General features: G+C 34.5%; 1 protein-coding gene across 1 annotated transcript; it reads left to right on the top strand.

Moving 5' to 3' along the window:
* The first annotated feature begins 3,577 nt into the window (after nt 1-3,577).
* LOC131062730 (transcription initiation factor IIB-1) lies at nt 3,578-4,345 on the top strand. The gene has a single exon (XM_057996454.2). The coding sequence runs from the start codon at nt 3,578-3,580 to the stop codon at nt 4,343-4,345; it is 768 nt and encodes a 255-aa protein (XP_057852437.2).
* The last annotated feature ends 20,641 nt before the right edge of the window (nt 4,346-24,986 follow it).

Raw genomic sequence — 24,986 nt, forward strand, 5'->3', positions numbered from 1 at the left:
GCGAATGGCAATGGCTGATCTATGGAAGAATTTGGTGTTTCTATCACCTTCCTTAAGCCATAACTCCCTTGATTTTTGTCGCCAATGGATTTCCTCACACCGAAGGATTTCATTTAGATTAGATTTGAAGGATTTTTCTTTGTTAAACAAATCCTCATTCATTCCTGAAGTAATAACAGAATTAGTTATTTCTTCCAACTCAGCCTTAATTCTTAATTTCTCCATATGAATATTCTTGAAATGGCTCATATTCCATTCTTTGATCTTAACCTTAATATACTTGAGCTTCTTATTGAGTATGAATAATCTCGAATTATTCCCTAGAACCGGTTCATTCCACCAAACAAATATAAGATCATATAGCTTAGGCACTTTGAGCCACATTTTCTCAAACCGAAAAGGGGTACCTCCCTCTGATTGTCCCTTGGTGACCTCCAAACAGATTGGGTAGTGATCTGATCTAATAAGCAGGAGAATCGATGACTCTAATACAAGATTTTGTTTGAGCCAATCACCAGTAACAAGAAACCGATCTAGCCGTTCAACAATATTAGTAAAACCCGATCTCCTGTTCGTCCACGTGAAAATTCCATTTTTAGGAACAATGTCTATTAGGTGATTCTTCTCAACAAATTCCAAAAAATCCTTCTAGGACATACCAGTCCTTTGAATTCCCCCACTTTTTTCATTTCCAAAAAGGATCACATTGAAGTCCCCAGCAACCATGCAACTGCCTTCGGTAATACTGCAAAGTCTAATAGCTAAAAGATCCCAATGAACACGTTTATCATGAGCAGAAGATGGTCCATAGACATTAAAAAGATTGAAATTATCATTCCATCCTAGGATAGTTACCAAACAATGTTGCCAATACTTGTCTTCCCCAACAAGAGAGATCCTAACATTCATGGGATTCTAGATGATTCCCAAGCCACCAAAGGCTCCATCTGATTGCCTAAACAGACCATTCCACTGTTTCCAAACTCTCATTTTTGCATCAATCTCAGACTTACTCCATTTAGTGTCTTGTAGTAGCCAAATATCTCCTTTGGTGTCATCAATCTGGCGCTTAATCAAGCACCATTTGTTAGGGGAATTGATGCCCCTGACATTCCAAGATAAGAGTTTCATTGCTCCTGGGGAAGGGTGCTTCCCTTCCCTAAATTAAGTTTGGTTTGACCACTAGCTGCACCAACAATTGCTAGCATTTTTTTTTTTGACTTGCGCCCCCGCTTTCCTTTTGGCTTGAAGTTTGGTTTGTCAATGGTTGAATCTGACTTCCCAAAACCTTTTGTGGAATCCTCCAATATAAGATCAGAGTCAGGCTCAAAGTCTTCTTCCCACTCCGAAGAGGAAGACTCAATTTCTCCATCTTCCAATTCAATACCTAGCGAAGAGAAAATATTATCTCCCATCTCCCCCAGATTTCTAGTAGCGTCCTTTTCCTGAGTGTGAAATTTGCAGTCTTCAATTACCAGTTGACTCCTAGTCTCAAGAGGAGAGGATGGTAGCGAATCCGCTAGTTTAGTTTCAATATCTGCCTATAAGGTTTTAGTCTTTTCCAGAAGCATGAGTAGATCTTGTTGGCTCTCACTTTGATAAGAGGAGGGAGGAGCTATGTTCAAAGTAGTTGCCTCAGTCAAGGGAATATTCTCATTTTCATGAATTTCATTTCTAAAATCCTCCCTAGTATCAATGGAGATAGGAGGTTCCGGTTACAGATTTTCTTCAATAGGAAATTGCATACAGGAATAACTTTTCTGTATCATAGCCGAAACATCACAACCTAAGCCGATGTGATCCAAGGAGAAGCATTTAGGGGAAATGTGCAACTGATCTTCTCTATCAATCTTTTGGATCCAGAACTTCCCTGCACCAATAATTTTAACTTCTTCAGGAATCTTGGTGATTTGATATGTGCAAATGCATATTCTGAGGAAGCTTCCCCATATTTTGTCCTCAAAAATGTCATCAACCGATACAAATGTGCCAATATCTTTGCATATATCCTCAATAACATCAATATGCCAGTAATTTGAGGGACAGTTATAGAGTCTTATCCATACCTTACTGTCTAGTAATACATGAGTCCGGGGATTGAAATTGTGCTGCCATCAATGATGTGAACTTCAATACCATCCAAGATATATGGACCTTTGTTTTTAGCTTGCCATTTCTCCTCATTACTCATAAATTCGATCATATAGAAGTCATTTGGGAGAATATTGATGTCAATATCCTTTCCCCATTATGCTCGACACCAGGACTCAAAGTTACCCTTAACCCGTTTTCCACCTCCCCACTTGATGAAAAAGCAAAACTCAAGCAAATTCGACCTAGCAGAATTAATTTTATTTTCATCCAAAAAGATAGTAGGTCTTATAGTTTTTCTTACCAGTTTAGGATGACGGGGACGATGAGGGGGAAAGGTCTGTCCTCAAAAATCAGTATTTCCCACTCGATCCGAACAAGGGATCCAATTTTTAGGATGAAAATTGGATCTCCAAAACTTGGCATGGTCCGCCCTAGAGTTGTCTTGCCTGAAACACCCATTCCGTATTTGGAAATTACCATGAGAATTCGGAGGGACCAGATTGGGTTCAGAATGTGGATTGCCTCACTCAATTGCCACACCAGGGATGCTAGATTCAGGCAATGGTTGCCAGTTTCGGGGAAACTTGGGAGCAAGATACTTGGCCTTGCAAAACCAACCTTTGCTATTCCAGATGAAACCATTTTCCTTCCATTTTAGCGGGTCAATAGGGCATTGGTTGCCACTCGAATACGGATTTCCATAATTCATCCACGGTCTGGAATATCTATCTCCATGGAAAATGTCTTTTCTCCCAGAATTAGCTAGTTTCTGAGAGGGTTGAAACCTACCTGCTTCAAAGGGAAAGGCAATATCTGCTTCATCGCTCCATGAACCGATCTTTGGAGTGACTTTGTTTTGATTTGGAATCCTCACAACTTGAATGCTCAAACCTCGCATATTGGCATCCCTACTCTTGCTGCCGTTGTCGTTCCTGCTGCCTTCAAATGCCACCATTCGCTCGAGATCACCAAAATGAACTTGACTTCACTAAGGAGCAAGTAAAATTTATCTCTCCATGTATATATTAAATAAAATAGTTCCAAAGTAAAACAATACAAAATTAAATAACTTTTAAGTAAATAAAATACCTCCTAATCAATATCTTTAAAAGGTATCTATTACGTGTTATAATTAAATAAAATTGCTCCAAATCAATATTTGTAAAGGATATCTATAACATATTGTTTAGAGAAATGTATAAAAAGATATCTATAATAGCCTGGAATGAAAGAAAGAAAAAATTCAACTCTATCTATAAATAGGGTCCACTACACAAATATGAATCTTGGATAATTAAGTAAAATTTATTTCCCTTTGAACTTAATTCACCCTTTTTAATATATATAACACTATTTCATAACTGAATTTTTTTTTAAAATTATTTAAATGTTAAATATATACATCCTAAACAGGACCTAAATATTCCACCTTGGAAAATTCGATCTGTGGAGGGACTTTTTTCCAAGATCTGTGCTTATAAATATGAATGAAGAACAGCAGGATTCGGAACAAGAATCTCAAGCCCGATCAATTATGACAGATGCGAGAAAGATGAAAAGCAAAAGAGAAGAAATAGTGACAGATCACATTCTTCAGATCGCTCAATATGCGGCCGCCATTAAGCTGGATCAAACTGTAACAGAACGCGCTCAGACAATTTACAGAGATTTATCTGAGAAAACAGTGTTGAGGAAAGTTAAAATGTGTGCCCTTCACCTCGCTTGCATCTACATCGCCGCCAAACAACTTCACAGAATGAAGACAATGGAGAAATTAGCAGCCTCTGTTAAAGATTTTCAGATTGTGCGCAAAGCTGACATTTATAAGGCAATGCGATACATTAAAAAATATACACCAGAGGCCACTTCTGCTACCAATTTATCAGTCGGCAGCCGCTCTTCCGCTGATGAGGAGAAAGAAATTGATAAATTTGTAGGCAGCGAATCGGTTAGGGCTTATCTGGCTCGCCTTTCACAGCTTCTGAAATCTTCAAATTTGGTGGAGTATGAGATGATTAACTGTGCAGAGAAAATGGCGGCCGAGGCGGCTCAAAATTTGGGGGTTTGTACTACGAGAGCCGGGCCTCACACTCAGGCAGCGACTTTGCTGTGGATTTGTTCGCATTTTGTTGAGAAGAAAGAAGCAGTGGATGTAAATTTGGTGGCTCAGCATTCTGTGGGAAAATACACCATTCGTAACGCTTTCTATGATATGCTTCCTCATTTGCCGGCATGGGTTCCGCAGAATTAGCTTTCTAAAGATGTTTTGGAGAAGCTTCAAGCTACCTGGGCTGGATGCCACCATTACTCACCTTGAAATGGAAATTTTTTGTTTCTTTAAGGTTCATTTAGTGCAGTAGTGTTTTCTGATTTGTTGTACTGTATATTTCCTTAACTTTATTGTCTCACTTCTATTCTTTTTCTCAATTGCAGCGGATTTTAGGAGGAATTCAAAGATTGATTTCCAACTTCAAGACATCAAGGGTCAAATTGACCGGCTGCTCAGAACTAATAAAATATTTCTAGCTCAAGATCTTTGGCATCTCTTGCAAACATATTGATGTTGCTGGTCTATTCTTTTACTGTTCATGCTACTGTGCTATTTTGGGGTTTGTAAGTCTGTATTTTTTGGTCTGCTCTTCATGATCAGCACATTTATGAGACTGCTTATTAGTTGCTGTAATGTTTAAGACAGATTTCATTGTGAACTTTTTGATAGTTGTTTTGGCGATCTTAATCAAACTGATTTCTGTTTATGGTTCAAAGTCATTTTATTGATTGCTGCTATGTTGCTTACTGTTCAGAACAATCTTCATTGTGAGTGTTTTTTTAGTCTTCTTATAATTTTTCTGAATATATTAATATAAAAAATAAAAAAAAATCTTTGTTTAGCATGTTCATTTAAAAAGAATTTTATGATAAATAGTGTAAGAAATTTATATAAAATATGTGCAGAGGTATTCAATGAGTTTAATGATATTAGATTTCTGGAATTCATATTGTTTAGTGTTATTGTTTCTGAATTTGATCATAAAATATATTAGAAGTATTTAAAGAAAGTAATGACATTAGATTTATGTTATTGATTTTGGATTTGATTGTGTGATAAAGTTTGCATCATCATTTGGGATCACACTCTCTGATCCATCATCAAGATTTTCTTCTCCTTGTCCACTTTCCATGATAGATCACACAATGTGATCCTAAACATTTTCAATGAATTTCTTTAAAAGTTTTCAAATACATATTTTAATTTTTTTATGTAAATAAAATGTCAAAAAAATTTCAATGAGTTTACTTATAAAATTTTAAAAATATATATTAAAATATCCATATAAAATCTATATATTTTGATTGAAAGTTCTCAAATTTTTAATAAAAAAATGTACATACAGTTTTTTTTAATTTTTACAAATTATATAAAACAAAGAATAGGAAAAAAGGGCTTCAAACCCTAACCACAATTGTGTCCATGGAGAGATTGTCTACTTCCATGTTTTCACCCCCTCCATTCACAATAGTCATGGCATTTGTCCTGCAACTCACCCCTCATTGTTTAAGATGCCCTTTCTTGGAGTTTTGCCCTTCTTTATGTCTAATCTATCTATCTTGTTCTAATGCTAAGAACAATGTAATTTTATTTTTTATTTTTTCAATTTTGCCTTTCTTCATGTTTAATCCATCTATCGTGTAAATAAAATTTTGTCCTTCTTTATGTCTAATCCATCTAGCTTGTTCTAATTCTAATTGTGATCTAATTTTATTTTTATTTTTTTTAATTTTACACTTCTTTAAATCTAATCCATCTATCTTATCTTAATTCTAACGGTGACTTAATTCTATTTTAATTTTAATTTTATTTTTTGAAATTTTCCCTTCTTTATGTCTAATCCATCTATCTTATTTTAATCTTAAGGGTGATCTAATTATATTTTAATTTTTTACTAAATCTTTCATTTTTAATTTTAATTATTTGAATAATTTTTTTAAAGGGGTAAATACTTTTGATTAGGAATAACACTAGTAAAATTTAAATCTGATGACAAGAACCACAGCACCACAATTATAACCATCACACTATACCGGTATTAGTAATAATTTAAATATATTTTATTTAAAAAATTAATTGATTTAAATATTTTATAAGTTTAAATTATTTTTATAAATAAATTTTATAAGCAAAATGAAAATCCACCTTGTTATTTACTTCTTTAAATCAAAATTATAAATAAATATAAAAATAAAAAAGTTAAAAAACAAAAAATGCTACATAAATAAGGATCTTGTAAAGAAAGGGACTTTATTACAAGTTCTTCCCATTACTAAAAGTTTCAATGAGTTTTCCAAAAAGTAAAATAATTTTTTATTTTTATTTTTTCGCTCCTCCTAGCTTTTAAAAAAATGGCAGATAGATTTAATTGTGTTTTTTAAGTTTTTTTTTGTTTTTTTTTTGGCTCCTCCTAGCTTTTAAGAAAATGGCAAATAGATTTAATTGTGTTTTTTAAATTCATTTTTAAAATGATTTTAGATAGTTTTAATTATTTTCTTATATTCATTTTTACAATGATTTTAGTGATTTTATGTAATTAATTTATATGAAAAATAGTGGAATGAAATTTGTTAGACACAATGCACCACTAAGAGTGGGAGGGGGTGAATCAATGGTTCTGAAATTTTTTCCTTTTAGCTCTCCTTTGAGAGAAACACTGCTTGATAGATCTAACTCAATGCAGACTTACCGGTTAGTAATGAAACTAACTCAAATACACATGCACACACAAGGAGACATCACATAACACCAGTTTATACGAGAAAAACCCAATATGGGAAAAATCGCGGTGAGCAATGTTGCTAGAGTCTACTGCTCCAATCCAGCCTCATAGTAAAACATGGTTACAAAGTTTAGGGCACCAACCCCTGACTTTAGGGCACCAACCCAAGGAGCACCAACCCCTGACTTTAGGGCACCAAACTAAGGAGCTACAATCCCTAATAGATTTATGGGCTACAACCAAAGGAGCACCAACCCCTGCACTAAGCTACAACTCAGTGTTCACAATGCAAACTTCAAAGACATAAGTTGTTGTAACGTTACAAGTGAATCTTGCAACCTTGTCAAATATCTTACTCTGTTGGTGTAGTATCTTCTCTCCTTTACTGACTCACTCTCCTTCTTGCTCTACACCTGTTGCTTCTCTATTGGATTTGCACCTCACTCTCTGCACATCACCAGTTTCACACTTTGCTGGTGTAAGAACTATCGGTTCTTCTCTCCAACTGGTTGAAGGCTTCAACTAGGTTCACTCTCCCTCTTTTAGATGCTTGTTAAGCACTCGACTGATCTTGTCTTTACTTGCAGAAGTCTACCTCTTCGCAATAACACAATATTTTCTCTATTCAGCAGTAGCAAACAATCTCTTTGGCCTCTTTACTTATAGCCCAGATTTCCCACCAAAAGCCAATTCAAAAACCAGGCGGTTAGGGTTTCCTCACCATCCTCGAGGCAAATCAAATCCAATTAGATCTTGCATGATCTGATCTTTCTGACATTTGAATGCATATCTCCGCCATAGTCGCATCTCCTCGATCATGCCTTTCTTTTCTGCGGATTTACTTTTTACCCTCATAGGTAATCCTTTGGTCAATCACTAGAGATCTGTTGGGTTGTTTCCTTCATCGCCTTGATCTTCTCAATTCTCTTAGCTGGCTCGTAGTTGTCTTCCTGACCTCGAGCCTCAAACCCCTACAATAACTCTGTGATATGTCTTGTAATTTGGGTGACCTTTCATTAAGGCTGACCAACCCTGCAACAACCCTGTTGATGTACATTCTATCTTTATCCAAACGCAGGTTTTCCATGTTGACTCCATATCGACTATCTACCAACTTGGCACTTCAAGTCGGTCCAAGTAGGATCATCGACCAACCACCTTACCAGTTTCTTACTTCTTCCGGTTTCAACCATTCTACCAGTTACCTTATCATATCTATTCTCATCTTGACATGTCAATCGAACACACAAACCGGTCTCCAGACTGGTAAATCCAAAGTATGCTCATTCCCACAAATGGGAAATCTTCTGCAATGAAACCTTGCATATATAACCGATGGACTCATATACTAGTTACCACTCTTGATGACATCATGTCATCATCCTTCACAAGACTCCTATCTTTTTACAAAGAGGTTAGATTCCTATACTTACATCTACACAACCTTTCTTCCTGATCAAGGATGTTCCTTCCTCTACTGGTTTGTCATGGTGACAGACACGTCAAACTTCCTTTGACTCTTCTCAAGATGACTGCAACTTCATCCGGTGGGAGTCCTGTTGTTCTGCAATTTCACAACATACCAGTTCGTTCTTCTCTTCCAGTGTTGAAATGATTCAGATAACATTTGGCCTCTTCATCACAAGCAACCACTCAGAACACATCTCCATCTCATTACACAAGTCAGGCACTAACTTGTGATTTTCCTTCCCTTTACCGGTGTTCAACAACACTAAGTGATATCCAAGATATCATATCCTATACTCCATCCTAACAGTGTTGCACATACATCTCTTCTACCGGTGATCATCCCATCCCAGTTGACATCAATGACAACACAATGCCAACAGAATTATATTCTAAAAATTAAAGAAATGATTTTAGTAATTTTATGTAATTAATTTATATAAAAAATAGTAGAATAGAATTATATTCTTAAAAGATTATCTAAAAGTTTAGAAACAAAATAAAATTTCGTAAGAGATAGATTAACAGTATAGTTTTTCAAATAATTATAAATAAAGCCTAAATTTAATAATCATGTAACCTCTTCAAATATAATTTAGTAATATATGATAATTATTTTAGAAATATTATATCATGTAACATAAGAGTTTTTTTCAATGAATCTTATTTATCATGAATATATTGGTTTTGGATATCATTTACATTTCATTTCTCAAACCTATTTAAAATTATAAACAAATTCTATTTTTCATGAATATTGATACACATGTTTAATTTTTGGGTTTTGCTTCGATGGATTTTTCGTCCTAATTAATTTTTACAATAAATATTTAAGTCATACTATTAGATAGATTTTTTTTTAAACAAAAGGTCGAGGCCTATAATATATTAATATTATAAAAATATGTTTACATGGGAGAAAAACAGCTGATGGGAAAGAACACCCTCAAATCTTAGATTCGAACTAGACAAGGCATCTAATCTAAAGAGTCATCCACTAATGAAAAAGGATGACAAAAAACCCAGATATGACAATACACAGACCATAGCAAAACACCATATAGATGGATCTCTATTACATGAGCAAACGATCAATTGCTAAAATTATATCTAATAGGCGAGCTACTAGCCAAGCACAATTGCAGAGTACCAATCCAAAAGAAAATGGGCCAAATGAAATACCTTTGCCACAGACCCAAGATCAGTTTTTCAAAAACCTATCAAAACCGTACACACATAGCAGCTAGAAGACCCATGTAGCTCTGAAACCTTCCTCGACCATTATCCAAAAAAGGTTCTCTTCATGATTTTGAACCAAGCTCAAAAGGAAGAACTGCAGTTGAAGCTTCGAGACAGAGAGCAGAGTTGATGAAGATTACCCAATCATCGAGAAAAAATGGTGCTAAAGGCCTTCATTCAAAAATTTAAAACCCATTTCTTGACTCTTGAGATGAGGCAATGTCTGTTTGAAGAGGAAAAGAGATCCAATGGTCATGGGGGTCAATCAAAGCATAAGAATAGTTCCCACAGAGCATTGAATTTAGAGATTGTCTCTAAGAACAAAGGTTCCCCAATCTGAGTTGTGAATGATTGCATCCAGTGAAGGAAAGAGGCAGGAGAAGTATACCTCAGACCATTCATGAGGGAAATATAAACTGACCTTGCAACCGAATCCTGCATAATGTCAACCCTATTGAAGACCCCACCAATCCTTGCATCACCACTAAGAATGTCATAGTTGGTAAGATGAGAATTTAATTCCTCCGGTGTGAACAGGGAGGTGTGTGCTAAAGAGCCAATTAAGAGTTTGGTGAGGTCTGATGAGACAAATAAATCCATAACCATTGACACCAGCCGCGACACAACCGCTGAGGGGGAGAGAAGGGATTAGCAAATAACTAATCTTCCTCAATAATTCTGCGGACCGCGATAGAATTATTCTAATGCAATATCATTTTTTTATTCAACAATCTAATTTATGGAAATAGATTTAATGAAAATAGTATCTACATTCCATTTCAAGCTTATGTCATTATTTTTTATTATCTTATATTATTAATTTAGTTTAATAATTATTTTGATTATTTATATATTATTGAAAACCTCTTTTTAAACTTTAATCAATTTCATTTAAACAAGTGCTTTTTTTTACTAACTTCGAATTTTGTAAATGGAGATTAGTGGAATCCCTTTAAAATTGAACAAATCTTAATGTTTCTTTAATCCTCACTATCTATCATTTGAAATCTAGCATCTCAAAACTAAATTTTATTCTAAATTTTTTTAATTCATTAAATCTAATGGAAGTGCTAAGTCTACAGTTTAACATATTAATTGATTTTTCTTTTCCTTTTATCTTCGAACACCATCTTGATATTAAATATCCCTCATATCTATTTCATCCTACTTCGTATAAAAAAACTTTACATGCTTCCATCCATAGAAGGGCTATATATGTAGCTTTGATTTTCTCACCTTGACATCTTGTTATAATTGGTTCTTAGAATAGACATCTAGATTTATTCACCTTAATTTTATCATAATCATTTCATTTTAATCACTCTAGTTTCATACTATTGACTAATTACATAATTCCAACTATTCAATTATATTGTTATTGCCAATCAACTAATTATGTTGTTTAAATTATTCGTATCATTTCATGATTGATTAATCAACATTCTCATGATAATTTGCCTTGTTGATTAACTAATTACATTATATTAACTAATTTATCCCATTCCCCCTAATATATCCCTATTGATGCAAGTTTTTATTTTCATATACACTTGTATAAACATAAAAATATTACAAATGTGGGACTGGACTTGAAAAATAATCACTTATATTTTACAAGTCATCTCTTTGTATGATTTTTAATACACTTATTAATTAGTGAGGGAAAATGAGAGGAAATGACCTTAAAATAAAACCAAATTACTAAGAAACTTGTAAATACTATTAGGCAACTATCCCCATTCTACTCTATTCCTCCCTTACAATGAGGGAGACATTGCATTATATAGAAAAATATAATCCTAGACAAATCAGTTCACCTTGAAAAATCCCTTCAAAAGAAGAAATGTGATAGATATTAGCTATGATGAATACCATTGGCAAGCTAACATGTAAGGCATGAAGAAATCTTATAAAATCTATGTGTTCTAATGTTTGGTACAATGTGAAATACCTCTACAAGTTGAAACTTGTAATGACGTTGAAAGTGGATTGACTCCCCTTCCAATATTTTTCCTTTAGTATCGCCTCAAGATAATTTTTGCAACTATTGTAGCTATGGTGTTACTACTTACTAAGTTGCCATTAGTTTTATGTCCAAAGTCATTCTATATACCCTAGTCGGTTATTACTACCGAAACATTCAGTCGGTAAGCACAGAGTAGTCGATTATAGAAGAAAGTAGTCATAGAGTTTAGTATACACCGAGCTGTCTACTGAGTAATACTCTATGTCTACCGAGCAGCAAAAATGATATACTGAGTGAACACACACCGAGTGAAACGTGTTACCAAATTCATTGAACCTAGACACATATGGTAAACGTGTTACAAGATCGAGGAACAGGGAATCATTATCACTTAGGAAATTGCACCTTAAAGATTTTATATGATCTTGAGGTCATCTATCCAATGAAATATTTTGTATCGTTATTCATTTGATGAATCATGTTTGTAAGATCAAAGCATGAATAGATCACCGACATAAGAGATCTATTTATACAACATTAATTGAGGATCAAAAAAAGAGAAGGTGTAGGAAGCAAGACATGTGAAATAGATAAGGAAGCACTGAGTATTGTGACTGTTAGAGACACAGAGGTCACCGAGAAGGATTTCAAAGAATAGTCAAGGAACAGAGTAAACAGAAGGGTTTACTGAGTTAATCTATGGATTACCGAGGTATGCTATAAGCAAGGTAATCTCATTTTGAGCACATAGAATCTGCTATAACATTCCAAATGTGAAGTTACAGATATTTTGTAAAGATTTTATTGTAATATTTTGAGTTGTAAGAAAAACCTTTAACAGGGTAAAAGACTATAACAAAGTCTATAAATTGTAAAGCCTTTAACCAGGTGCAACATTTAGAATAAGTGTTGTAAAATCCTTTAGCAAGGTAGATCTAACGATCTTGATACTCCTAACAGGGTAAGCTATCAGAAATAGCTAAATATGTAGCTCTAACCGAGCAACCTTTATTATTGCAGTAGTGAAGTTGTGGGTGCGATCCCCACCGTAGTTTTTCTCTCTAACCAAGAGTTTCTACATAACCAAAATATATGTGTTATGGAGTGAATCATGTATGATTGTTATTTATTTGTTTTAGCATTATATTATGTTACAATATTTTTTGGTTTATGCTTAATAGTAAAGTTATTCTTGAAGAAAGGACTTGAATTACCGATTCACCCCTCCCCTCTCAGTACATTAGCTTTCCATATTGGGCCTAACAATTGGTATTAGAGCTTGAATCTTGGAAAAGGGTTTAACTACCTAAAGAGAAAGATCTTATCAATGGAAGGCTACAGACAATCTCGGAGAATTGTGAATCTTCAAAATGAATTGGATCATGCTAATCAAGTGATTGCTGACATGCAGAAACAAATGCAAAAATCTTTGAAAGTTAGAAGAAGATTGTCTGATGATTTGTAGGATTCTCAAGAGTTAGTGGAACAAATTGAGACATCATCTAAGAACAGTATATCTAAAGAGACTGAAGAAATGATTGGAGAACTGAAAGAAAAGAACAAAGCACTGACTGATCAACTAACAGCAATGAAAAGAGAACATGAACATTTCAGCACATAGATCAAAGCCAAGGATAAATTAAGAGATCTAGAAAGAGAAAAACAACAACTTGAAGCATTAGTATCTGAAAGGAATGATGAAATCACAAGCTTGACTGAAATTCAATAAAATCAATCAAATCAATTGGGTTATGCACATCATGAAGCAAATCTGAAAGATGATGAGAATCAAGCATTGAAACTTGAAGTATCAAGGTTGATCGATGAACTTGAAACAGAGAAGAAATCCAAAGAAACACTGAAGAAGAGTTATGAAGCATCAAAGATGTTGGATGAGCAACTTAATACAAAAAGACCTAACAAAGTTGCAGGACTCGGTTACAAAGGAAAAGACTCTACCGAGAAGGGAATCCACACTACCGAGAGAGGAAAACATCAAAGCAAGCTGGAAACAAGAAGAACATCAAAGGAAAGAAGCTTATTTGCAATTACTATGGAAAACAAGGACATACTGCCAACATGTGCCAAATCAGAAAAGGTAAGCAATCGAATGTCACAAGGTCTAATGGTTATTGTTACAATTACAATAAATATGGTCACACATCTAACCAATGTAGGACAAAGTCTGCTAGCAATTATCAAAAGGCAAAATTTAAAGGGTTTTGTAAAAACTGCAATAGATATGGACATAGTACCAAGAAGTGTTGGTTTAAGTAGAAGAACTATATGTGGTCTGCACACCGAGAAAATACTAGAAGCTACTGAACTCACACAGATCTTAACCAACAGTATATTGCAGTACCATGGGATTACAATACAAAGATATGGTGTAAATGTTGTGGAAGATATGGACATATAAGTGCCAACTGCTTTATAAGGTTTGGAATGAACAACCAAAGATCATGGAGAAATCCTGGTATGGCATGTTTTCATTGTCACAAAGTTGGACACTTGGCTAGAGATTGCAGAGATCAACCTAGAGGAGACACTGAGGAAACAAGAAGCAAATTACAAATGATTTGGAAAAAGAAGGAAATTGTGTCAAATGAAGAAAGAACCTTACCTACCGAGTTAGGTGCACCTATTCCAAATTAATCAGTGAAGGTATGAAGGGACTACATTCTCTCAAGGTTAAATCTTAACAATTCCTATTTTGTCATGTACTTAATTCAAAATCTGCATAGCTAAAGATGCATTAGGAAATTTGAAATCTTATTAATTCTTTTGGAAGCCTATCTAGTCGGTAAATATAGGAAGTCTGGCTACTTGGTAAAAGTAAAAAAGGAAGTGGTACCGAGTGCATTTAATGTTTTCTTACCTAACTGCACGGAGCCCAATAAGGTAAAATTGTGTACTTAAAGCTTTTGTGCGGTCATTTTACACTTACCAAGTTTTCAAGAAAGCGGAGCAAAGCGATTCAAAGGCAATCAAACCTCCTCCGAAGAGAAATTCAACGTATTTACATCAATCACAACACATTGTCAAGCTAGTTTACCAATCATATTAGTTGTGAATATCTGTTTTACATTTACTAAGTGGAAAGCGTCTACTGTTTAAAAAGTCTTCAAACCCTAAGGATCTTTTGTTAAGTGATTATCCTAAATTTGCAATGGCACCTAAGATCCAGAAGCCTGTTGATGTTGAGAACATTGAAAAGCCCTCACTGAAATACTCTCTAACTCCCAAAGTAGCATCTGAACCGGATGACAAAACTGCATTTTCACTCATTCTGGATAGGGTTTTACTAGTTGAGGATGTCAGATTCTTCACTAAGTGTCGTGTTGAGGAACTAGGTCATCTTGAGATCAAGGACACATATGATGAATTGTGTACCGATGGAAAACTAGATAACAAGTTTGAACACATTAAAGTCAAGGGATTGACCAAAGCCCTAACCTACCTGTGAGTCTTCAAATCCCAGTGGGTTAAATTTGTTTTGAGCAGAGTTCATGATGACTTCATGTGGTTAGAGGAGAAACCATTCAAGATCACCAAGGAAATCATCCACTTGATCACTGATTACCCTATTTATGACCATGCCTGAGCTTAGAAAATTATTTCACAGAAGGAATTTATCACTTTAACTGGAGTAGAATCTGATTGCAGAGGTCTAAAACTGAATAATGTCACAGATGCAGAGCTGAAGTTTGCCATTAGAGTCATGGGCTATCGTTTCTTTCAATCGGAAAGGGAAAACAGTGTACCCTGTGCAGTAGTCGATTTAGCCTATAAAATTGTAAAGAAAGGTATGAATATTGATCTTTGTGAAGTGTTGTTGAAAAATCTGTTTGAAAATCTCAACACCATAAGAAATCCAAAGAAGAACAACTCAGCAAACACACTAAAGTTTGGATCACTTTTGGTATGCATGTTTTTCTTTTTTGAGAAATTCTTTCCATCAGTCGGTAATGTAGTTTGGGAGCTACACCGACAAATCACCCATCAAATCAATGACTTCATCAAATAGCTAGATGATAACTTCAATGATATTATGGATGATTATTTTAGCAAGTTTCAAGAAAAGCTGCATAACAGGTATAGGATTTCACCCAAGTTAGTGGAGAAATACAAGGATGATATATGCTTTGAAGTAGACACCAACTACTGCTATGTCAATGCAGTGGAACCGAGAACTCAATCTTTGCCACCTATGGGTTATGAGATTGATTTTAACATTACACAATAGCAGATAGATGCTTTTCTTGCACTTCCAATGCATGCTATAGAAATCAGGTACGAAACCTATGAAGAAGTTAAAGAAAAAGTTAAGATGAGCATTGTAGTACCTAAGGCTACAAGGAAAGCATCAAAAATGATTAAGGCATTAGCAGAGAAATTTGGAGAAGGTTCTTCCTCCACACCTGTCAAGAGCATTCAAGTCATCACCAAGGAGGAATCTGAAGCCCAAGAAGCAGCTATTACATTGAGCATCGAGTTGCCTAAAGGGAAAATTTTGAAAAGGAAGAAACAAGATACATCAAAGGTATCACTGACCCCTTCAGTAAAGCACCCAAACACAAGATCATTTGCAATATCACTGAGTAAGAAACCAAAGAATGTTGCCACACCAAAGGTAACAAAAACTTATAAGAAATCTACTCGAAGACTCATTTTGATTAAAGAGTCTAGTGACACCGAATCTGAAGATGCAAGTAAATTTCAAATTGTTAAGAGTCAAAAGAAAGATGTACATAGTGTTGATAATTTCTATGCTAATCTAAAACAATATGGTGGATTTGGAGCATTTATATATGTTAAATATGAATCTAGAAATGATGAAGAAAAGAGACAAATAGAAGAAGTTGTAATCTACACACTTCTGAAATTCCGATTGGTCCCATTGGAAGTAACTAATTCTCTTCCAAAAGAATTGTATTTTCATATTGATAATAGGTGAAAATATGCTATGGACTTGGAAAAATAGATGAGAGAAAGAAGTTTGGTACATCTCTTCTCAGACATGTCAGTAGATGAGATCAATGAACACCTGAAAAACCACCAGACAAACTTCCTAGTCAAGCAAAGAGCCTTGAAATTAATGAATGGCCTTTATCTTGAAGTAGAGAATGAGACAAAGGAAAAGTGACAGAAATCTTTCAAATCAAGAATGTTGGTGAACAAGTTGAAGTTGAAATAGTTGATGTCACTGAGCAAGATCCTGATATCACCGAGAAAGACCCTGTTGATACTATACAAATTGATGAGGATATCATGGACACCGAGGTACAAGAACATGAAATGATTGAAGGGAATGCTTATGCCAAACCGGTATCCAGTGAGTCAATTTTGGAACAAGTTCAGTCCTATTCTCCGGTCACTCAGCATGTTTCAACCGAGGCAACTTAGGATACTGAACAAGGAAAAGAGGGTCACAAGTCTACAGAAGGAGAAGCTACTTCTCAGGCCACCAGGGAACAGACTTCTCAAGCCCCTTCTAGCACTGAAAATGTTACAACTGAGACCCAGAGCAAGGATTCACCGAAGGCTACATCTGAGGTTAAAGAAATTGACAAAAGTGTTGCCTCTACCAAGCAACCTATCGAGGGTCAACAAGCCTCCCAAGCCATTGTATTAGTTCAATCGGTGAAAACCTCCTCATCTAAATAAAAGAAAATGAAAAAGCATAGTTTCAAGTTAGATTTGTCAAAACCAATAGTGTTGCCAAATATAGACATATCCAAATTAAAAGGGAAAGCACTTATTGAATTTGGTGAACTATGTAAAGCCAAAGTAGAACAAGAGAAGCAAATGGCTATACAAAAGAAAAACAGAGTACTTCAGAAGGTGAAAGCACTATTAACAAATATGCTACCTGAAGCTAGAGTGACAAAAGATGCAGCCATCCATGTTCAACTGGATGAACTCCTAACTAAAATAGAGACATCTGGAGTAGACGCATCAGAATACTTGAGCAAGTTGAAGGACAAAGAGCTCACTGCAAAAATGATTGAAGAGGTACAGAAAGCTATTGTTATTGGCAAAGTAAAACTTAAAGCTATGAGATTTCCACAATCCATTTTGCATTTCTAGTGTATTTTTTTCTGGATTCGATTGTGTGTATATTTTTCCATCAACGTTTCGAATCACACTCTGTGATTCATCATCAGGATGAAAAGAATTCCCAAGACATGAAAGAATTCCCAAGACATTCTTTCCCCCTCAAGCCAAAATGGTGGAAACGATATATGGATGACACCAATGTATGTTGGCCCCACGGCTTGGACATGTTAGAGGAATTTCATACTCACCTCAACAACATTTCTCCGTCTATTACCTTCACCAAAGAACTTGAATCCAACAACCTTTTATCTTTTCTCGATGTCTTAATCTATAAAAAGCCTGACAGATCCCTTGGTCGTCAGGTGTTTCGCAAAACTACCCACACTGACTTATATCTTCATTCGTCTTCTCATCACCACCAGAGCTAGAAAGTTGGGATCCTCAAAACCTTGGCTTTAAGAGCCCACCGGATTTGTGATAAGGATAACTTAGACCAAGAACTCTCCCATCTTCGTCAAGTCTTCCTTTGGAATGGCTACTCGAACAAGCAGATCACCAGGGCCTTCCTCCAAGCCAAATCTCATTTCCTTTCCATCTCGAATCCCGTGCCCTCTCCATCTCAGGCCACGTATGTCTCTCTCCCTTATGTTGAAGGCATTTCTCACAAAATCTCAAAAATCCTTGGGAAAAAAGGTCTCCGTTGTGCCTTCAAACCTGTTTCCACCATCAAGAGGCATGCCCCACCGCTTAAGGACACTAGGGATGCCTTTTCAGAGTCAGGTGTATACAAGATTGTATGCTCCTATGGAACTCCATACATTGGAGAAACAGGTCATTCGTTCATGACTCAAATTAAAGAGCATAGTGCCGACATTAAGCATGAACATGCCCTCAAATCAGCCTTAGCTGAGCATTCATCAACTACCAAACATCATATCTGTTTGGAGGACACTTAGGTATTGTGTAGGGAGAACAACTTTTTCAAGAGGAAAGTTAAAGAGGCCATTGCCATCATTCAGCACCCATCCAATCTTAATCGAGACGATGGGTTAAACCTTAGCATCTCGTGGCACCCTCTTCTTCTTGCCCTCTAGCGTCATCCCTGCCCCCCTCCTTGACTTCTCCCCCTCTTTCTTCTTCATTTGTGCGTCTCCCTCTCCCCCTTTGGTCTATTTACCTATTTGTTTATTTTCTAGTTTATATTTGCTTTTAGACCTCAGCTTGTGTTTATTTTTATATGCTCATATCTTTTGGAATTGTAAATATCTCTTTTCTTATTTGTTTCTGGGTTTTTGTCTTTTGGTTTATGCCTTTGCGTATATTCCGTTTTGTATTTATAGTCTTTTATTTATTCTTTTAGTTTTTAATTTTTGTCCCATATTCTTTTTTTCTTCTTTGTTTTTTAGTGGTTATGAAGGTGGTGCTTGGCTTTCCTTTTTTCTTTTCTGTGGGTGGTTTATCCCTTGGAGTTTTTTAGGTCTCCCATCCTTCCAGTGGTCTTTTCCTTTTCTCTTTCCTCTCTCCTTGTTTCGCGTGCCTTCCCCCACCCCTCTCCTCTTTATATTTTGCCTCAAATCTGCAACTCAACATCTTTCATGTCTTGGGAATTCTTTTCATCCTGATGATGAATCACGGAGTGTGATTCGAAACGTTGATGGAAAAATATACACACAATCGAATCCAGAAAAAAATACACTAGAAAAGTAAAACTTGTCAAATTTATTGCTGAGTTGTCCCCTCAACTCAAGCACATTCTTTCTTTATTTCAGAAAATCTTTACATTTTCTTTATTCATTAAAGACATCAAGAATAAAACAGAAGTGATTGAGAAAGAGATCACTGATCTCTCCCATACATTGACCACTGAGCCAAATTCTATTCAGAATTTCTATACCAAGTTACAAAAGCTCATGGCTCAACAATTGGAACTTAGGAATGAAGAGCACAAAATAAGGATGGACATTATGACTCTTCAAACCTTATTCATTCCACACTTGTCCTCCGTCGAAGAACAAATCAACAAGGATACATCTTTATCCACTCAGCCATAGGGAAGCACTTTAGATGGACTGATTTCACTGTTAGCCAACATTACAACTTAGAATTCAGTCATGGATAGTGTCAAGGATGCCCTCTCTGCAGCTCTCACCAATGCAAGGACAAAGTATAAATCCATTTTTGACCAGTTGCCTCCACCGAATGGTAACTAAGTTTTGATGTTTGTCAAAAAGGGGGAGTATAGTATCAAAGTATCAAAGGGGGAGTATACCGAGCAAAACAGAGTATCCAAATGCACAGTTGATTTTGACAGGGGAGCAGTAAACACCGAGAAGTGATCAAAGAGAAAAGAACAAGTGCAGTAAACATAGAACATTGATCACCGAGCATGCAAAATCAGAGTTATGAATAGTATATTGATAAGGGGAGTATATCTGAATATACTATTTTATTGACTATTGTATATACTGTCAGTTTAATCAAATTTTGTAAGTATATAGATTTTTTTTGAGTTATGACTTTGAAAGAAGTTTTGTCAAACATCTCAACTAATGTCAAAAGGGGAGATTGTTACTACTTACTAAGTTGCCATTAGTTTTATGTCCAAAGTCATTCTATCTACTCTAGTCAGTTATTACTGCCGAAACATTCAGTTGGTAAGCGTAGAGCAGTCGGTTATAGAAGAAAGTAGTCACAGAGCTTAGTATACACCGAGTTGTCTATCGAGTAACACTCTATGTCTATTGAGTAGAAAAAATGATATGCCGAGTGAACACACACCGAGTGAAATGTGTTACCAGATTCATTGAACCTAGACACATATGGTAAACGTGTTACAAGATCAAGGAACATGGAATCATTATCACTTAGGAAATTGCACCTTAAAGATTTTGTATGATCTTGAGGTCATCTATCCAATGAAATATTTTGTATGGTTATTCATTTGATGAATCATGTTTGTAAGATAGAAGCAGAACAGATCACCGACATAAGAGATCTATTTATACAACATTAATTGAGAATTAAAAAAAAGAGAAGGTGTAGGAAGCAAGACATGTGAAATAGATAAGGAAGCACTGAGTATTGTGACTATTACAGACACAGAGGTCACCGAGAAGGATTTTAGAGAATAGTTAAGGAACAGAGTAAATAGAAGGGTTTACCAAGTTAATCTATGGATTACCGAGGTATGTTATAAGAAAGGTAATCTCATTTTGAGCACATAGAATCTGCTATAACATTCCAGATGTGAAGTTGCAGATATTCTGTAAATATTTTATTGTAATATTTTGAGTTGTAAGAAAAACATTTAATAGGGTAAAAGACTCTAACAAAGTCTATAAATTGTAAAGCCTCTAACCAGGTATAGTATTTAGAATAAGTATTGTAAAATCCTTTAACAAGGTAGATCTAATGATCTTGATACTCCTAACAGGGTAAGCTATCAGAAATAGCTAAACATGTACCTCTAACCGAGCAACCTTTATTATTGTAGTAGTGAAGTTGTGGGTGCCATCCCCAACCCATTTTTTCTCTCTAACCAAGAGTTTTTGCGTAACAAAAATATATGTGTTATGGAGTGAATCATGTATGATTGTTATTTATTTGTTTTAGCATTATATTATGTTACAACAGTTTTTGGTTTATGCTTAACAGTAAATTTATTCTTGAAGAAAGGATTTGAAGTACTGATTCACCCCTCCCCTCTCAGTACATTAGCTTTCCATATTGGGCCTAACATATGGATCCTTGAAAATGTAGAGATATTCTTCTAAAAAATTTAGCAAGCATCATGTTTTAGATGTTGTAGCTATGGATCCTTCAAAATGCGGAGATATTCTTCTAAAATGTTTAGCAAGCATCATGTTTTAGATGTGCAAACCAACATTTTTAATGTCTGAATATTTAGCCAATGGTTTTCCCATAAATATTTATCAAAGTAACACATAATATGAAGAGCATAGTGGTTCCATGTAGCATTGGAAGTGAAAACATTTTATTTTTATGATGGGCCTATATGAAGAGATAAATTAGCCCTTTTAACCAACAACATGATGATACAAAGTTGTTAGACTTAAAAAATTCATATTTCATATGAGCTATTGATCCAAGAAATGATTAATAGTTCCATTTTAACTTTACAATTATTAGAAACATTTGGTGGAGAGGGACCCACCCTTGACAACTAAGTTCATTCTGACCAATAGTGCATCACTTGGGACCTAGAAAATTAAAAAAATTAAAACCTTATGTGATAAGGCCACTTAGTTCTTGTCATGTCACCACTTTTTTCTTCATTGAGCTAGTGAGGTCACAAATGGGGGACCTCATTCCTAATATAACCATTCAAAAATTAATCCCCAATGGGGTTTGAACCTTGATAGAAAGAACAACAACACTACAACTTAACAATCACATCATGTCAATATCATCTCATTAAACCTCTTTTTAAAAATCTCTTAGTACCCACCATTAATGCCCAACCATATTACTCTGACAAATAAAATGATATTATTTCATTGTTTGAATGACAACACTCATATGTTATGAGATGCCACCAAGTGGTCTTCTAATATTGAATGAATGATGCAACTAAATATTTGAGTGTTCTTTTTTCTTTTATAGGGTGGAAACTACCAAACACTTGAGTTGGGAACCTCAACCAATGATGCAACACTTTTCTCTATCAATGATCTAAAAGAGCATTGAATAAAATTAATTAAAACTAATCTACATTAAAATAATTTGAATTTTATGAACTCTCGAAAGATGAGAAAATTGTAAATAATAAAAGAAAGAATTCATCTTTCTATCTTTCCTTTTAAAAAAAAAAATGTTTCTTTTTCTTTTCCATGCTTTCTTTCCTTTCTTATATCTTTTTTATTTTTATTTTTCCTTATTTATTTATTTATTAATTAAAAATTAACTTTAATTTAAAATATTGGTTTGATTTATGATAAAATCATAGAATATATTGACAACTAAATTATGAACAAGTTTTCGTTAATTTGGAAAGAAAAATATATAGTTTTAAACTAACAACTTTTTTACTTGTATCACATTTTAATTAAGTATGTCATTTTCACCTCTTAAAAAGAGAGAAATAGAGACCATTTCAAATGAAATATCAAAAACTAATTAATAAAATAAAACTAAATGGACTCTACCACAAGATTTGAAAAATGTAGAAAAGAGGGGAAGCAAAAGAATACTAGGTTTGTAAAAGAATGACCATGGATTGAAGTGTGAACAAAGAGTGGAGATCTATAGTTGGTGACGACCTCTCAAGGGGATCCTTGATTACTAGTATGAATCTTGCAATTGAGCATCATAAATGGAAAGGTTCCTCAATCTCTCTCTTGATGTTAAGATTGGAAAAAGTGTGGTTTTTAAATACAAAATAAATAAAAAAACTCAATTTTGGGGCAATAGAGTTTGTTTGTAACATCCCCAAATTTTACATAGTATTTTATTCCAATTCATAGTAAATGGTTAGTAAATTGCTATGACTATGAACATATGTTTGGGTATGTGCAGAATCATGAGGGGCCAAAAAGTGGCAATGGGGAAAAATAAACGGGTTTTAAACTTTGCCAAACATGCCAAATTTCACTTTTTTTTTGTATGGGTCGACCAAAATTTTAATTTGGTTTGGTAATACCAAACCAAATCGGATATTTGTTAATAGCAAATATCCAATATTAACAGATAACTATTTTGTGACATCATTATTATGATGTCATTGTTTTTTCCAAATCAGATATATGGTTAAATCAGATATTTGTTTTGGAAACCAAAACAGATATCCGTTTTGCTCAACATAAAAAACATACTTTAGTAAAATGGGCATAACTTTTGTGTTTCTTATTGAAATTTTGATCTTTTATAGGCATTGGAAAGGTAAATCAGAAACCTATCAAATGGATAAGGTAATTTTATAATATTTTAGACCAAATATTAATTATAATCATTATAAGTTAATCTTTCATTTTTAAAACTTTAAATACTCACAAATTTTGCATACAAAGTCTCTTTTTTTTTCCTATCACCTCATTTATCTATCACTTGTCAATCTATACTTCTATAAATATCTTTTATCTATCTCTTAATTCTCTACTTATCTCACTCCTTTTCTCATCCCATCTAGATATTTCCCAAGTTACATCCATCTCTACATATATCTCCATCTTTCTTTTCCTATCTCTCATTCTCCCACTCTATCCTTGTCACTCCTTATTTCTATATCTCTCTAATAATCTCTCTTCTCTCTATTCATCTCTCTCCTCTCCTTATCCTGCCTCTTCCTATTTATTACTTGTCTTTATCACCTTCTTTCTCTCCCTATCTTGTCCCCTCTATCTCTATATCCTAATAGATCTATCTTCATGTATATTTATATCTCATTATCTTTAAATCTCACTTATTCACTCCACCTCTCCTTCCATTTGTCCTATTCTCTCTATCACTTTCTATCCATATCTATCTATATCTCCATCTTCACATCTCTATCTCTTTCCCTATCAATCTCTCTTTATATATCTCCCTAGATATCTTTATATATCTTCCTCTATACATGATTAATCTACCTCTCCTTCTCTTCCTCTATCGCCCTCTCTATGTTTCTCTCCCTTTCTGTACCTTTATCTCTTTATTTACTACCTCTCTATATATCTACGTATCTCTCCCTCCATCTTTCTATATAGCCCCTATATATATATATATATATATATATATATATATATATATATATATATCTCCCTCTCTATCTATCCCTATCTATAATCTCTATTCCTCTCTTTATCATTCTCTTGCACTATCTACATATCTCTATCTATCGATATTCCTTTTCCTTTATTATCTCTATCTCTTCCTTTTTTTTATCTCACTCTCTTAAATACCCCTCTATCCATTTTTCTCTATCTCTTTATGTATTTATCTTTGTCTTTACCTCTCTCTTTATCTATATCTATTCATCTCCCTCTCCCTTTATCTGCATGTTTATCTCTATCTTCCTCTCTCCTTTTAAATCTCTAGATATGTCTCCCTCTTTCTATCCATCCTTGTCCTTTAGTATTTCTCCCTCTCTCTTCATAGTCCTTAATATCTATATCTCTATTTATGTCTCTTTCTCTTTTCTAAGTATGTTTATCTCTCTCTATTTCTCCTTCTATCTCTTCCTCTTTATATATTTATCTCTTCTATCTCTCTTTATTTGTATGTCCCTCTCCATATCTATTTTAATTTATGTAGAGATCTCTCTCCATATTGTTAATGGATCTTGATTATCTTTCTAATTTATATTTTTTTGTGTTAGCTATATTTGGATCTTATTTATTGATGAGGTGTGTGGAATATCTTTCCCTTATAAATTTTATTGTTGAGGAATGGGA

The sequence above is a fragment of the Cryptomeria japonica genome, chromosome 9, assembly GCF_030272615.1.
Source record: "Cryptomeria japonica chromosome 9, Sugi_1.0, whole genome shotgun sequence".
NCBI classification, from domain to species: domain Eukaryota; kingdom Viridiplantae; phylum Streptophyta; class Pinopsida; order Cupressales; family Cupressaceae; genus Cryptomeria; species Cryptomeria japonica.